The following is a 14,061-nucleotide window of genomic DNA, read 5'->3' as shown; positions in this document are numbered from 1 at the left end:
GGATGGAGGGGTTGGGGGTGGGGAGCTGATGGTTAAAGGGTACAAGGTGTCTTTTGGGGAAATGAAAATGTTTTAAAATTGATTGTGCTGATGGTTGTACATTCAACTCTGTGAATATGCTAAAAGCCATTGAATTGAACACTTTGTTTTGGTTTTTTTTAAGATTTTTTTTTTTAATGTTGACCATTTTTAAAGTCTTTATTTAGCTTGTTACAATGTTGCTTCTGTTTTATGTTTTGGTTTTTTGGCCCACAGGGCATGTGGGACCTTAGCTCCCTGACAAGGGATTGAACTCTCACCCCCTGCATTGGACGGCGAAGTCTTTACCATTGGACGGCCAGGGAAGTCCCAAATTGTACACTTCATTTTTAAAATTTATTTATTTTATTTACTTATTTTTGGCTGCGTTGGGTCTTCGTTGCTGCGTGTGGGCTTTGTCTAGTTGCGGCGAGTGAGGCCTACTCTTCGTTGCGGTGCATGGGCTTCTCATTGCAGTGGCTTCTCTTGTTGCGGAGCACGGGCTCTAGGTGTGTGGGTTCAGTAGTTGTGGCTCATGGGCTTAGTTGCTCCGCCGCATGTAGGATCTTCCGGGACCAGGGCTCGAACCCGTGTCCCCTGCATTGGCAGGCAGATTCTTAACCACTGTGCCACCAGGGAAGCCCCAAATTGTACACTTTAAATGAGTGAAAATGGGTGAATAGTATGGTATGTGAATTATGTTTCATTAAAGCTGTTAAAAATTGTGTACAGTATAATTTTCTTCTCCAAAATTAGGAAATATGTATTTATATGTTAAATATTAATTTTAGAAAAGAAAATCATGCTGTACATAATTTTTAACAGCTTTGAGATATATACACAATATGTATATATATTATATACATACATATCAATATATATTGTGTATGTATATCTTTCTGTCTACTTGCTTATCTATCTATTTATCTATAGAGAGAGAGAGACTTGGGAGGCAATACAAATATATCCACAATGGGTTTATGGTAATTTTTTTTCCTTTTAACTTAATCTATATTTTCGAAAGTTTCTACCATGAATATATACCATATTTGGAAAAATAATGAAAGCATTTTCTGTCCTTCTTTAAGAACAGTTCATTTGGGGACTTCCCTGGTGGCGCAGTGGTTAAGAATCTGCCTGCCAATGCAGGGGACACAGGTTCGAGCCCTGGTCCGGGAAGATCCCACATGCTACGGAGCAACTAAGCCCGTGCGCCACAACTACTGAGCCTGCACTCTTGAGCCCGTGAGCCACAACTACTGAGCCCACATGCCACAACTACAGAAGCCCGCGTGCCCAGAGCCCGTGCTCTGCAACAAGAGAAGCCACCACAATGAGAAGCCCGCGCACCGCAACGAGGAGTAGCCCCCGCTCGCCGCAACTAGAGAAAGCCCGCACGCAGCAACGAAGACCCAACATAGGCCCCCCCCCAAAAAAAAGAACAGCCCATTTTGAATTTCAATATTAATGAAATTAGAGCCAAAGTCACTTCCTGAGTGGGCTCACATCTCCCAGGACTCAAGCCATTACCTTGTCCATGCGGAGAGGCACTGCGAACCTCTTGAGGGCTGGGACGGAGGTGAGCCTGGAGTTCTCCTCGAAGTCCTTATTCAGGTTGGCCAAGTAGAAGAGCTGGTAAAGGCTGCTGTCCTCGTAGGCAATGACGTCGAACAGAAGGCAGCCGTCCTCTTCGTAGGCGTTGACGTGATGAAACACCACCATGGGGTCCGTGTAAAATTTGGTCAGCACGGGCTTCCTCGTCCTTTGGTCAATGATGTGAATGTAAGTCTGAAAGGAGATGCACATCAGTGCTCAGCTCTTCTTCTGCAGGCCCAACACAGTGGCATCAGGCAGGGGACAAGACCCAGCCCTGCCATCCACTTGCTCGTGACCCTGAAGCATTCCCTCCCCTTTATGAGCCTCTCTGTACTACCTCCAGGCACACGCAAAAGTGCTGAGGGAGGAGGGAAGCTTTGCTGCCAGGGCCCCTTCCTCACCAGGAGGACAGTATCTGGGGAGATACAGGATCTGAGAGTGTACCGTCTCCCCAGCCTTCACTTGACTGTGATCCAGGTGGGCAGCGACAGACCAGCTCCCAGGCAAGGCCAGGTTGAGGAGAAACAGTCAGGTCCAGCCCTCTAAGGTCCCATTGGTGGCCAGTGCCCCTAAAGCCCCTCCTGGGTCCCCTCTCCTGACCTTTGCCCGCTGCAGGTGTGGTTTTCCCAGTAACCTGGCTTCCCTGGAGGGCTGCGGTGCCAAGTGACCGGTCTAGTCAAGGAGCCCATGTGAGTATCGGCTCATTAGGCGTCCACATGCACCTCTGGGTGTCACAGGCAGTATCACTCTGGGTGGCAAGTAGCCATATCTGCAGCCCCAGTTGCCTAATCCAAGGGGAAGGGGTGTTTTCTTTCGTTTGGCAGCTCTGGCCTAACCATCCTCCTTCTGAAAGGAGGGAGGGGCTGCTCCAGGCTGCCGTTTCCCCACCTCCTCTGGCTCATTGCTTCTTTCTCTCCTTTCCCAGAATCAGGCTTTGAAGTTAAGTGGGGGAGCGGGCAGGAGTAGTGTACAGAGGAAGAGGGCATTGGGAGGGAGGGTGGGTTTGGGGAGGTGAACACAGGCGTGGTTATTGTAGGCTTTTCTTCCCCATAAACCCAATCCCAGGGTCAGACACAGGGACTTCTCAGAAAGTTCTCCAAATGCATTCCAAAGCCCTTCCCAGGGCTCTGTGCCCCGTCCTCATCCTCGGGGGCTCTGTCTTCTCACTGTGGGACTCTCCAGGGCCAGAGGTCCCCAGGGGCTGCAGACTGGAGGCCTAGAGGGCCCTGACACTCCTGCCGGCAGGACGCTCATGGTCCTGCGGAGGAAACCCACTTCCTCTGGTTCCCTGCTGGCCCCCTTACCCAGCTCATTCAGCCCACAAACATTCATATGAGGGCTTAAGACACATCAGACACTTTTTGGGGAACTGAAGAGATAAAATAAAACCACCCGCCCACTTTCATGGAGTGTATATTTCAGTGGGGGTGAGGCCAAGGGTCAGTGATCAATATACACAACATGTCAAGGATGATGGATGAGCACGACTGAGAAAATGGAGTGGGGGGTGGAGAAGCCTTTCGGGGGTGGGGGTCTGTGATAGACACGTGGACCTCAGGGATGGGGGAGGGTAGAGCGAGACCGGGATTGATCAAGGGAGAAAGCCATCTGGGAAAGAACATTCCAGGTGGAGGGGACACAAAATCAAAGGCCCTGAGGCAGGAACGTGTTTGGCAGGTTTGAGGTGTAGGAGGCGACCACGTGAGCAGGGAGCCAGCGGTTGGGATGAGGGCATGTGGGCCTTTATGGGCTGGTGAGTGAAGCCTTTGGATCTTATTCTGAGGAAGACGGGAAGTCACCAGAAGGTTCTGAGCAGAGGAGGGATCTCACCTAACCCCTTTGTTCCCTCGAGGACCTCACTCTCCTCCTTGAGAATGCAGAGCCACACGCGGGACACATATTTGTACGGGTACATGAAGATGCACGAGGTGCGCAGAACGAGGAGTAGAAGGGTGTCGAATGGATGGTGGTGGTTCCCTCTGGAGGGGGCTGGGCGGGGAGGCGGGAGGAATGGGGATGGGGAGGAGGAAGGGGACTTGATCTGTTGCTTTCTACACTTGTGTGCTATTTGAATAGATGACACTGAGAATTACTTGATTATTTTTCACAAGTAACAATAGCACATAAATACATACATACACCTATACATGAATAATGTATTCATACCCACGTGTATATACACATACACACATGCAGACGTCACATATACAGGGAGGTACGTGTACATCCAGGCACACAGATATTCTGAGCACTCCACTCAGGTGTACCTAAATTGAAGACGTTTCTGTTACACCATCCGGTGGGATGCTCTATCATCATGATGTCTAAATGATCTGTGACATCCCCTCCCCGCCCCCAGCAGGGATGCTGAAAGGGCCTTGTCAACGGATGGTGGAGGCTGGAGGAGGCCAGGTGTGGGTCAGGGCTGAGGAGCAGCCCCTTTGCTGCTGGGCGAGTAGGGGCTGCCTTGGCTGATGAGGCTGCCTCGCCCAAGGTCACGCGCCCTTCTGGGGATGGTCTGCTCTACTGACTTATGGACGTCGGGGCACAAAGGCCCAGCCGCTTGCCCTAACTGGGGACCACTGTGAAGGGCCATCCCAGCTTCAGAACTCGCTGGAAGGTCGGCTCACGCCTCTGGGGAGACGGCGTGGCAGCTGACGGCCTCCCTCCCGAAGCCGCCCTGCCTGCTGATCTCCATCTTGCTCTGGCCGTCCTCGTGCGGTGGGGTCGCCGGCCCTGCCTTACCTTGTCCTCCCTGTGGAAAGCCAGGCAGGAAGCCCAGCTCACGCCCCGGATGTAGGCGGTTGCCATCTTGAGGATATCCATCCTGAAAGGCTGCTCGAGGAAAACGATGTAGCTCTCAGTGACTCCGAAGCTGTGGTAATAGCTCGGGGAGAGGAGCGCGCGGGAGGCGATGGAGCAGAACACCTCCATGTGTTTCAGGGCGCTCAGCCCCTTCTTCCCGCCCTCTAGAGAGAAGCCAGCCTCAGGGACGGCGCAGGGCCTGGCGGCCCCCGACGGGGCCACCGTCTCCCGCAGCGCAGCCTCTCAAACCCACCCGGCCGCTGAGAAGAACCTTCGAATGAGAGCCGACAACAAACCGGGTGAAGGCGCTGCGGCCTGGCTGATGCAGGGACGGGGCCCTTCCCCCGTGAGATCTGGTTTGGCATCCACAACCACTGCATCCCCAGGCTCTGGGCCTCTGGACCACCGGGCCTCTGGGCCAGGCGTGTGCAACTCCAACACGGGGCTAACCCAGCCTCCACCTGCTTTCTAAATAGAGGTTTATCTGGAGCATGGCCCCTGCAGGGTCCACGGCTGCTTTGCTTTCGAGGTTCAGAGTTGAGAAGACGCAGCGGAGACCATACAGGCGGCAAAGCCTCAAATACTTATTTTGTGGACCTTTACGGAAAACGTTTGCCAGCCCCTGCTCTGGAGCAATGTTCCTCACTTTCACATGCACGCAGATCATCTGGGGTCATGACAAAATGTGGAGTGCGACTCAGCCTGTGGGGTGGGGCCCGAGGCCCTGCATTTCCGTCAAGCTCCCAGGCAGGGGGTTAGCTTCCCAAGGTTAAGCTTTGACATGTTGCTGAGAACCATCATTTGACGTGTATTACACGGGGTTTCTATGAATTTCTTTTGGCATTGCCCATTCTGAAACACCTGGGAATGAGACTAAATGCCTATGGTAATGTGACAGATTGTGACAGTCAAGGTAGGCTGTAGGATTCCCATTTTACAGGTGGGAAACTAGGGCTTGGTGGGACGCTCCATCATTACAGCCAAAGGCACAGGGTTAAGCCGAAAAGACACAGGCCCCTTAGCTTGGCTGCCTACTCTGTTATTAGAGGGAAGGGAGAGACCAAAGGAAATCCTGCAGGAGTCCAAGTACCTTGCTCAGCATCCACCACGAAGGTGCTTTCTTATTCCTCTGCAAGGATGAGTCACCCACTGGCCAAAAGGCCTCCCCACCCAGGCCTGGGGCTGGGTTATAATGAGTTACATGCAAGCGTTGCCACCTTTCTTGTGGCCACCTGTGCACACTGTAAACAGCTGGCTGGTGGGAGGGATGCTCTGGGTTTGTGGGGTAGTTCTTTTCTTCACCAAACAAATGGCACACAAAGCAAACTGAAAGGAAAGGCACCCTGGCCTGGGAGGCAGGACACAGGTGTGAATCCCAGCGAAGCTGCCAGCCTGGACCAGGTGTGCAGAGGGTACCTCCTGTGAGCCGTGGGCATGTCATCTGATCCCCCTGGGGCCCGCAGTCCTCTGTAATATGAGGTGGCAAACTCAAATGCCTAGACCACCCCCAGGTCTGCATTCTAGGATCCCAAAGGGCCCTTATATCCCTTTATTGGCTTAATTAATGGGAGTTCCATTTAACAAAAGCATTGTACCTTCTGACCTTGGGGGCTCCCATCTGCCAGCAGAGCCTGGAATCTGCTCGGGGGTGGGAGGGAGCTCTACGGGACTGTGAGGGAGGGGGGCCAGCAGGTATCACAGATGGAAACCGGCCTTCCTAAACCAGAAGGTCTAGCCAAGCACCCTCATAGTTCTGTACTGTCTCCTGAGCCCGCACAGCCACTCTTGGAGGCCTGGTCTCCTGGGTGTGGTTCCCAAGAGGGTCCTGGACAAATAAGGGCTAGGAGCCCCGCCCTCCTCCCCCCCAGGAACACGCAGTCACAATCGGCCTGGGCTCCACGCCAGGTTCCTGCCTCTAAATGGAGATGGTCCAGAAGGCCCGCAGAACAGGGTGGGGATGTGGAGTGGGTGCCAGCAGGGCTGAGCTCCCTGAACAACCCTGGGAGCCTGGCTTCAGGGGCTGGGATGAAAGAGGACAGCACAGCCCTGACATACAGAGGTTTGTCAGAAAACTAAAAAAATGAATGAAAGAAAGGAAGGATGGATGGATGGATGATGAATAGATTAATGGATGGATTGATAGGTAGATGATTAATGAATAATGGATAAATTAATGAATTAATGAACAGGAACCTAAAGAAAAGGAGGTTGGAATAGCAAAGGGATTCACTTCTTCCAAAAGGAAGCCTAGCATCATTTCTTTTCTCCTAAAGGAGAAAGGTGAGTTCACGGTCCTCTGAATCATCTGTGCAGGCAAGTGTCAGATCGAGTGTTGTGTTATCAACCAAAATCAGAACTCTTCCGAAAGAGCCACCTTGGTGTCTGTACTCCATTACACCCCCAGAATGACCCACCTGATACTGTGGCAGGGATCTTAAAGGTCACATATTTTGTCTTCCCCTTGTCCACGATGGACGTGCCAATGTTGAGAACATTTCCAGCGTCATCATAATGAGGATGTGACGTCGCCAGATTTACAGCCACGTGTTTACGATAATCAACCTGCAAAACATGACAGCCACCTGGTTTTTAAAAGGGGAGAGGGTGAAATCCTGTGAAAAGCTGACTGACTCCAGATTCAGAGAGATGATGGTTATTTTTGCACATCTCCTGATCTGAAAATAAGGCAGACATCACCTTTAAAGGAGATGTTTCCTCTTGCAGCCTGATGTAACCTCGAGGGGGCCTCACACAGCTAATAGGCTGCAGGGGACTTGGTGAGCTACATGTGTTTTCTCTGACAGTCGCTCCTAGCCTGTCACCTGGCCTTGCCGGGTGGCCTCAGCATGGAAACAGGACGCCTCACTGCAGAGAGCTCCAAGTAACAACTTGGGCAGAGAGGCAGCCTTAGGGCTAATCTTGGCCACTTCTTTGCTGAAGCTATTTAAATTCTCCCCTTTTGCATCCCACAGAGGCATAAATCTCCAGCCCTCTCTCATAGGGTTATTCTGGGAACAGAAAGGTTACAAAAACATTTGGTCAAAGGGAAAGGAGACTAATGAGCTCAATAATGATCCCGACTCCAAACAAGCCACAACCATAGAGGAGTGGGGTGGCCCAGGAACCAACTGCCCGCCCTTCTTCCCCCAGAATAGCACAACCTCCTCCAGCCAAAAGTCAGGCGATACCTCATTCTCTCCTCGTTAAATTGTATTGCAAAGACAGCCAGGCTTTGAACTGCCAGCTGGAGAAAATTGAAAGTGGGTCTATTGATCTTCACGAAAATGTAGACTTGATTCTACCCAGGAAAGGTATCTGCTTGGGCTCTGATTTTTGCGCCCTTGCTCTGTGCCTAATGCCTCCCTCTTCAGGTCAATACAAGGCAGGGCTGCTGGGAGTTCTGGGTGGCCCAGTATAGTCATTCATTCAAATTTCCATTGAGGTGCCACTCAGTGCCAAGGACTATGGACACTGTTAGGGGTTGAATTGGATCTTCCAAAAAGATATGTTGAAGTCCTAACTCCTGGTGCCTAAATTTGGAAATAGGGTCTTTGTAGATGTAATCAAGTTAAAAAGAGGTCATTCTGGATTAGGGTGGGCCTTCATACAATGATTTGTAGCTTTACAAGAGATTGGATTACAACAATCATTGGTTGTTCCTATAAACCAAGGAACAACCACCAGAAGCTGGAAGAGGCAGAGAAGGATCCTCCCCTAGAAACTTCAGAGAGAGCATGGCCCTGCCAATACCTTGATTTCAGACTTCCAGCCTCCAGAACTGTGAGAGGATACATTTCTGTTGTCTTAAGCCACCTAAGATACATTTCTGTTGTATTCCTTTGTTATGGGAGCCCTAGGAATGAATACAGACACAAAGATGACAGGGCACAGTCCTGCTGTAAGGAAGCTTAGAATCTAGTGCTAAGTGCTGAGCTGGGAGAGCCCAAGACCCAAGGGCATCAGAGGAGGGCTCCTCTGTGAGTTCCTGCAGGCTCCTGGCCTCCTGCAGGGGGTCCCTTTCTTGAGTCAGGAACTGAGGCTGGTTGTAGATTTACTGATACCTTCTCCAGGGTTTCCAGAGTCTGGGGGTTGATTTTCCTGATGTAATTGGTCTCCGTGGTTGCATAGAAGTCTTCGCCACACTTCATGATGTTGATCAGACAGTTGTCTGTGAAATCAGGGATGGTGTGGGACAGGTAGGAGAAAGCTCTGGGGAGGAAGCAAGTCAACGGGGTCAATGGCTGTGTCCACCCAGCTGGAAAGTTCTACTCGAGATGGTTTTAGTTTTCCCACCACTTAAAACACTCTACTTCAACTAAGGGAGAAAAAGTACTGGGTCCCAATGGGTCCCTTGAGGAATCCTGAGGACTCAGAGATCAAGTTACCCAAAAATACCACCACATTCAATCAGCTAAGGAGGGAGTCAGCTGGGACAACAAGGCTGCCCGCTAAGCCCTCCTGGGCTCCCCAAATCCAAAAGTCTCCTGCACCAGAGCCATCAAGAGCTGGTGGATTGTTCTGAAGTATTTTAAGAAGTTCTACAGAAATCATAGTCATACCCATAATGGCCCCCCAAAGACTAGCAAAACAGCTAATCTCTGCTTTGGGCAGGAATGTGAGCCCACCCTGGTTACCCAGCTTTGTCCAGGATATTAGATTTTTGAAAAAGAAAAGCAAACTAATTATGAGTTAAGAACTGATCATTTGATTAGAAGGCAAACTCAAAGCAGGAAGTCCTGACCCCTTGTACTGGTTAGTGCTCCCCCTACTGGCAAACAGTGTAACAGCAAGGAGGCCCCACAGGCTGCGCTTTTAAATTCATTCCCTCCCCCTCCCCCAGGCTCCTCCCCCAGCAGGGAATGGGAGTTCCCTGCTTGCTGTGTGCCGGACTCAGCACTGGACACTAGGACTGGAGAGATGATGTCAGTTCTGGAGGAGCAGAAGCCAGCTTCCCTCTCTGGGCCAGTCTACCCCTAAGACATTTCACAACCCTTCTATGTCTAAAGAGTATCAGAAAGGAGGTACTGATGGCTGGCCTGATTCCCTGGCCAACAATTTAAGTGTTGAACATGTATGTAGTACATTCATATGCATCACAACCCAGATGATTTTAACTGTATACAACTGAAAATTTCCCCCATCCTTCCTCTCATCAGTTCCCCACCTCCCTCATGCATCCTTCCAGAAAATAAATCTAGATTTCCCCCTGCCTTCTTACACAAATTAAAGCATATTATATGCTCTTTCTACACTTTGGTGTTTTTTTTTTTCCACTTAATAGTATATCTTGGAAATCTTTCATTTGAAACATAGAGAGCATCCTCATTCCTTTATTTATACCTGCCTGGTATTTTCCTGTAGTGTTACTGTGGTTTATTTAACCACTCCTCTGTTGATGATCATTTGAGTTATTTTCAGTTCCTCGTCATAACAAATAATTCAGCCATGAATAACCTTGTACATTTGTCATTTCAGACACAAGCAAGTACCCCTCTGGACCGAAGGGAATGTGCATTTGTAATTTTGATAGATAATTCCGAAGTGATCCCCCACCAGCTATGTGGGAGAATACCTAACAATCTGTCAGGTGCTCTTTGCCTCTCTTGCTATCAGTGATCAAAAACTGCGCAGCGTATATGGTCAAAGGCCATCACGGGAAATTTTCCACCCAACCTAAAGACAACCGTCAGGAGCAAACGCTGCTTGTTTTGACCGTAAAGGACATTGGAAAGCAGGACTAGATTCAAAATGGACAGTTACTTGGAAAATATGTTTTTGCAGGGGTCCGGATAGGCCATTGTTCCAAATTCTGACACCACAATCCTGTTCGCTTCAATATTGGCATTGTAGGTATCACTTCTCAGGTATTTGCTTCTGTAACAGACTTCACCTGAAAGAGAAGCAGCAGAATCATCCCAGACTGACACCTTTACAGGGCTTTGAAGTTGATTTCAGCCATTCCAGGGATTTGATGGGCAGTGGGTGGGGAGGGAGTTCACTGGGACAGTCCCTTTAATGTGTGTGCTAGATACAACAAGCATTTGGAGGGAACTCTCACACACATTTCGGCAAGGTTGGGACTCACAACAATATGTCCAGGCAAGTATTCCTGTTCCCAGCTCCATCTTCGTATGAGGGAACTGAGGCTCAGAAATGTTCCATCCCCTCGCCCAGCATCACCCAGAGAGGTGCCGACCCAGGCCATCAACCACCCCTTCCACCATATTTGTATCCTTCCAGGTAAGGTCCAGATTTGGAGGATTGGTCCAGAAGGCCCCGTACTTAGGCTAGGTTTCTCCAGGGCCCAGTTCAGTTCTGGGAGCCCTACACTGACAATTTAGCCCCTGGAGTAACATTTCGTATCTATTTGCAACCAGGGAGCACCCTTATAGCCAATTCTGCACACAGCAGAGGGTCAGTACATGTGTTGATGACACTGCAGAGAATCCGACTCACTCCAGAAAAGCATGGACTCTTGACCAGTCCACCAAGACCAACCTGAAAATATACCAGATGGTTCTAGACTTATATTAATTTCCTATGGCTGCTGTTACAAATTATCATAAATGTAGTGGCTTAAAACAACACAAATTTGTTATCGTACTGTTTTGGAAGACATCGTCTGAAATGGGTTTTACAAGGCAAAAATCAAAGTGTCAGCAGGGCTAGTTCCTCCTGGAGGCTCTAGGGTAGAATCTAGAAGCTGCCTTTATTCCTTGGCTGTGGCTGCATCACTCTGACCTCTGATTCTGCTGTCACATCTTTTCTGACTCTGACCCTCCTGCCTTCCTCTTTCCTTTATGACTACACCGAGCCTACCCTGATAATCCAGGACAATCTCCCCATCTCAAGGTCCTTAACTTAATCACATCTGCAAGACCCTTTTACCATGTAGAATAGCATATAATATATTCACAGGTTCCTTCTGGGGAGAGAAGGGGGAGGGAAGAGGAGAGAGGGGAGAGGAGAGAAGGGAGAGGGAAGAAGGGAGAGAGATATGGAGGGAGAGAGATACATATACTCTTCATAAGTGGGTGTAGGTGAGTCAGGAGAGGCTTCACAGAGGAGGTAGCACTTGAAAAAGCCCTTGAAAGACGAGTAGAATTGAACTGCAACAGATCCGGGAGGTGGGGCTAGGAGAGAGGGTCAGGTGTTCCCATGGACTCTCCCCAGAAAGTCTGTAAGCAAAGACCTGGGGGTGGGGTGCACAGCCCACTTCCTGGAAGGGCTAAGTCAGTGTGGGCTGGAGCACCGGGCACTTGGGGGCAGCAGGAACGAGATGAGGCTGGGGGGTCAGGTGGGGACCTTACTAAGTCTTCAGGGCTGTGAATACTGAGGCCTTTGACCTTCATTTGGTGGATAATTTGAAACCTCTAGGGTTTTTGTTTCATTTTATTTTGCCATTAGTTAGCAAATGACATTATGTTGACTTTTCCCCTCTAGAGAACACATTCCTTGCTGTAGTATAACCTATGCTTCCAGGGTTGGTACAATTATAATATGCAAAAAAGTAGGGCCCAGGACATACTGACAGTTTGTTCCCATAAAAAAGAGCTTCATCAGAGAAACGCCCATCATGTATCACTGTCACAATGATGGGCTTCAAGGAGAGACTGAATCCCAAGAAATTCTTGCCCAGGGCATTTTTATATTTTCAGGAGAGGAAATGAAACTAAGAGCTAACATTTATTGAGCATGTGTGTGCTAATCACTGTGAGGGCACTTTATGTGTATTATCTGGTTTAATCCTCTGAACATAAGAAGTGCGTAGAAGACTCTAAGAAATGTATTCTTTAGGGGAAAAAAAATCAACTTAATGTCATTTACTAATTAACAGCCAAATAAAACAAAATTTAAACAATGCTTGAAGGTTTCAAATTTCTTACAAAATGAAGTGCAAAGGGCTTGGGCACTCATGACCCTGCAGGCCCATTTCCCAACTAATAAATTGAGGCACAGAGAGGTTAAGTACCTTGCCTTAAGCCACACAGCTAGCGAGTGGTAAACTGGACTCAAAAGCTGGCAACTGGAAGATCCTGACACAGCGACCATGTCAACTGACCATTCTATCTGATCCTTGTTATTAAAAATATACCTATAGAAATATGCTATCATAACTGTATGGTGTGGTGAAGTTTCACAAACTAAACCTACCCATATAAACTACTTCCTGATCAAGAAACAGAATGTGAGCAGCCTTTGGGAAGGCCGCTCATATCTCATCCTGTACTAGCCTCCCCGATCCCAACCCTGCAGGGGAACCACTATCTTGACTTTTAACAGTCTTGGTTAGTTTTGCCCTCAGGATTGCGTTTTCACCTCTGTTTCCAAAGGATGTGAGTGTACGTTTCAGCAGTGATGACTCCAACCTGTGCATTTAAGTGGCAACAACAACAATAATGGTAACACTCGTCATGATAAAATTAGAAGAGACCATGAAAGACTTTCTGGTGCTTTCTCCAGTCTTCAGGAGGTAAACTGTGTGTCAGATAATCATCTGTCCTCTTTGCAAGCATCTTTTCAGGGGTGGCTACTGTACATTAGTATCTCTGAGATATTTGGTGGGGGGAGCTTTGTTCCTGGGGCAGCGGAAAGGAACATGGAGGAATGGTTAGGAGCATGGGCTCTGGGGCTAACTGGGCCCGGGGTTCATGCATTTGATCACTATTTGTTAAACACCTGGATGGGCCAGGATGTGAGTATGTAATGGTGAGTGGGACAGGCAAGATCTCCACCCCAAGTAGGTTCAAGTCTTCACGTGGATATGAATCCTTGCTCCATCATCTACCGGCCATGCACTTGACCCTGTGTCAGAGGCAAGCCTCAGTCCCCTCTGCTGTGACATGAGAATCCTGATACCTTCCTCACAGAGCTGCTATAACATTTAAGGCCTGTAAAGCACTTAGCACATAGTAGGTGCTCAATAAAAAGCTACATATGCTAGTCAGATATAGTAGGTAGCTGGGGCAAGGCTTTGGCTCTGGGCAAGTCCCCATCCAAGCCATGTGACCTTGGGTGAGTCCCTTTGTCACTGAACCTCAGTTTCTTCAACTGGAAGCTGGGGATCATACAGTCCTCCCCAACTAGGGTTGGCAGTTTTAAATGAGATGGGACGATAGAAGGAGTTTGGCTCCCTGGCGTTCAGCATGCACATGATAAGTGATGGCTGCAGTTCTGAATTCTCCAAAATCCTGGAGGCAGGAAGACTCACCTGGGGGCTGGTGAGGCCACACCTACTGGTCTTCATGCTACACAGGACCAGCTTTAAGGCCACTCTGGTCTCCCCTTGAGCCAGCCTGCCCTTCGCGGTCACTCTCTCTGAGGGCTGCCACCCATAGGTACTGGCTAATGTGCTTTGCCTAAAATGCTGAATTCTGTTCATATGAAACATAAACACCCAGCCCAGGCTGGTTGTCGACAGGCAGCCCATATCCTACAAACAACTAGCCCCGGAGCAGGGAGCACTCAGAGGGCCGTGGGGAAATGTGTCTCTGGAATTGCTCAAGGCTGACACTTACTTTGAGGTTCATATTAAAGAAGAAGGCACAGAGCGTTCTCTAGCACCCTGCTCTCGGGAGCCCAATTAACCACATTCCTTCTAAAGGGACACAAGTAAACAGACGCGTTCCCGCCTGGGATCTT

General features: G+C 49.3%; 1 protein-coding gene across 1 annotated transcript in view; it reads right to left on the bottom strand.

Moving 5' to 3' along the window:
- The window catches only part of BCO1 (beta-carotene oxygenase 1), a 39,093-nt gene that overhangs the window by 15,068 nt on the left and 9,964 nt on the right, over positions 1-14,061 (bottom strand). Inside the window, exons 3-7 of the mRNA XM_036833801.1 lie at positions 10,180-10,309; positions 8,481-8,628; positions 6,834-6,981; positions 4,360-4,583; positions 1,549-1,806 (exon numbers count right to left, since the gene is read on the bottom strand). Of these exons, the coding sequence (XP_036689696.1) occupies positions 1,549-1,806; positions 4,360-4,583; positions 6,834-6,981; positions 8,481-8,628; positions 10,180-10,309 (908 nt within the window). The remainder of the gene's footprint in view (positions 1-1,548; positions 1,807-4,359; positions 4,584-6,833; positions 6,982-8,480; positions 8,629-10,179; positions 10,310-14,061) is intronic.

This window comes from Balaenoptera musculus, chromosome 19 (assembly GCF_009873245.2).
Source record: "Balaenoptera musculus isolate JJ_BM4_2016_0621 chromosome 19, mBalMus1.pri.v3, whole genome shotgun sequence".
Classification (NCBI taxonomy): Eukaryota; Metazoa; Chordata; class Mammalia; order Artiodactyla; family Balaenopteridae; genus Balaenoptera; species Balaenoptera musculus.
Note: the sequence above shows the minus strand (reverse complement) of the source record. Positions and strands in the feature narration are given on the sequence as shown.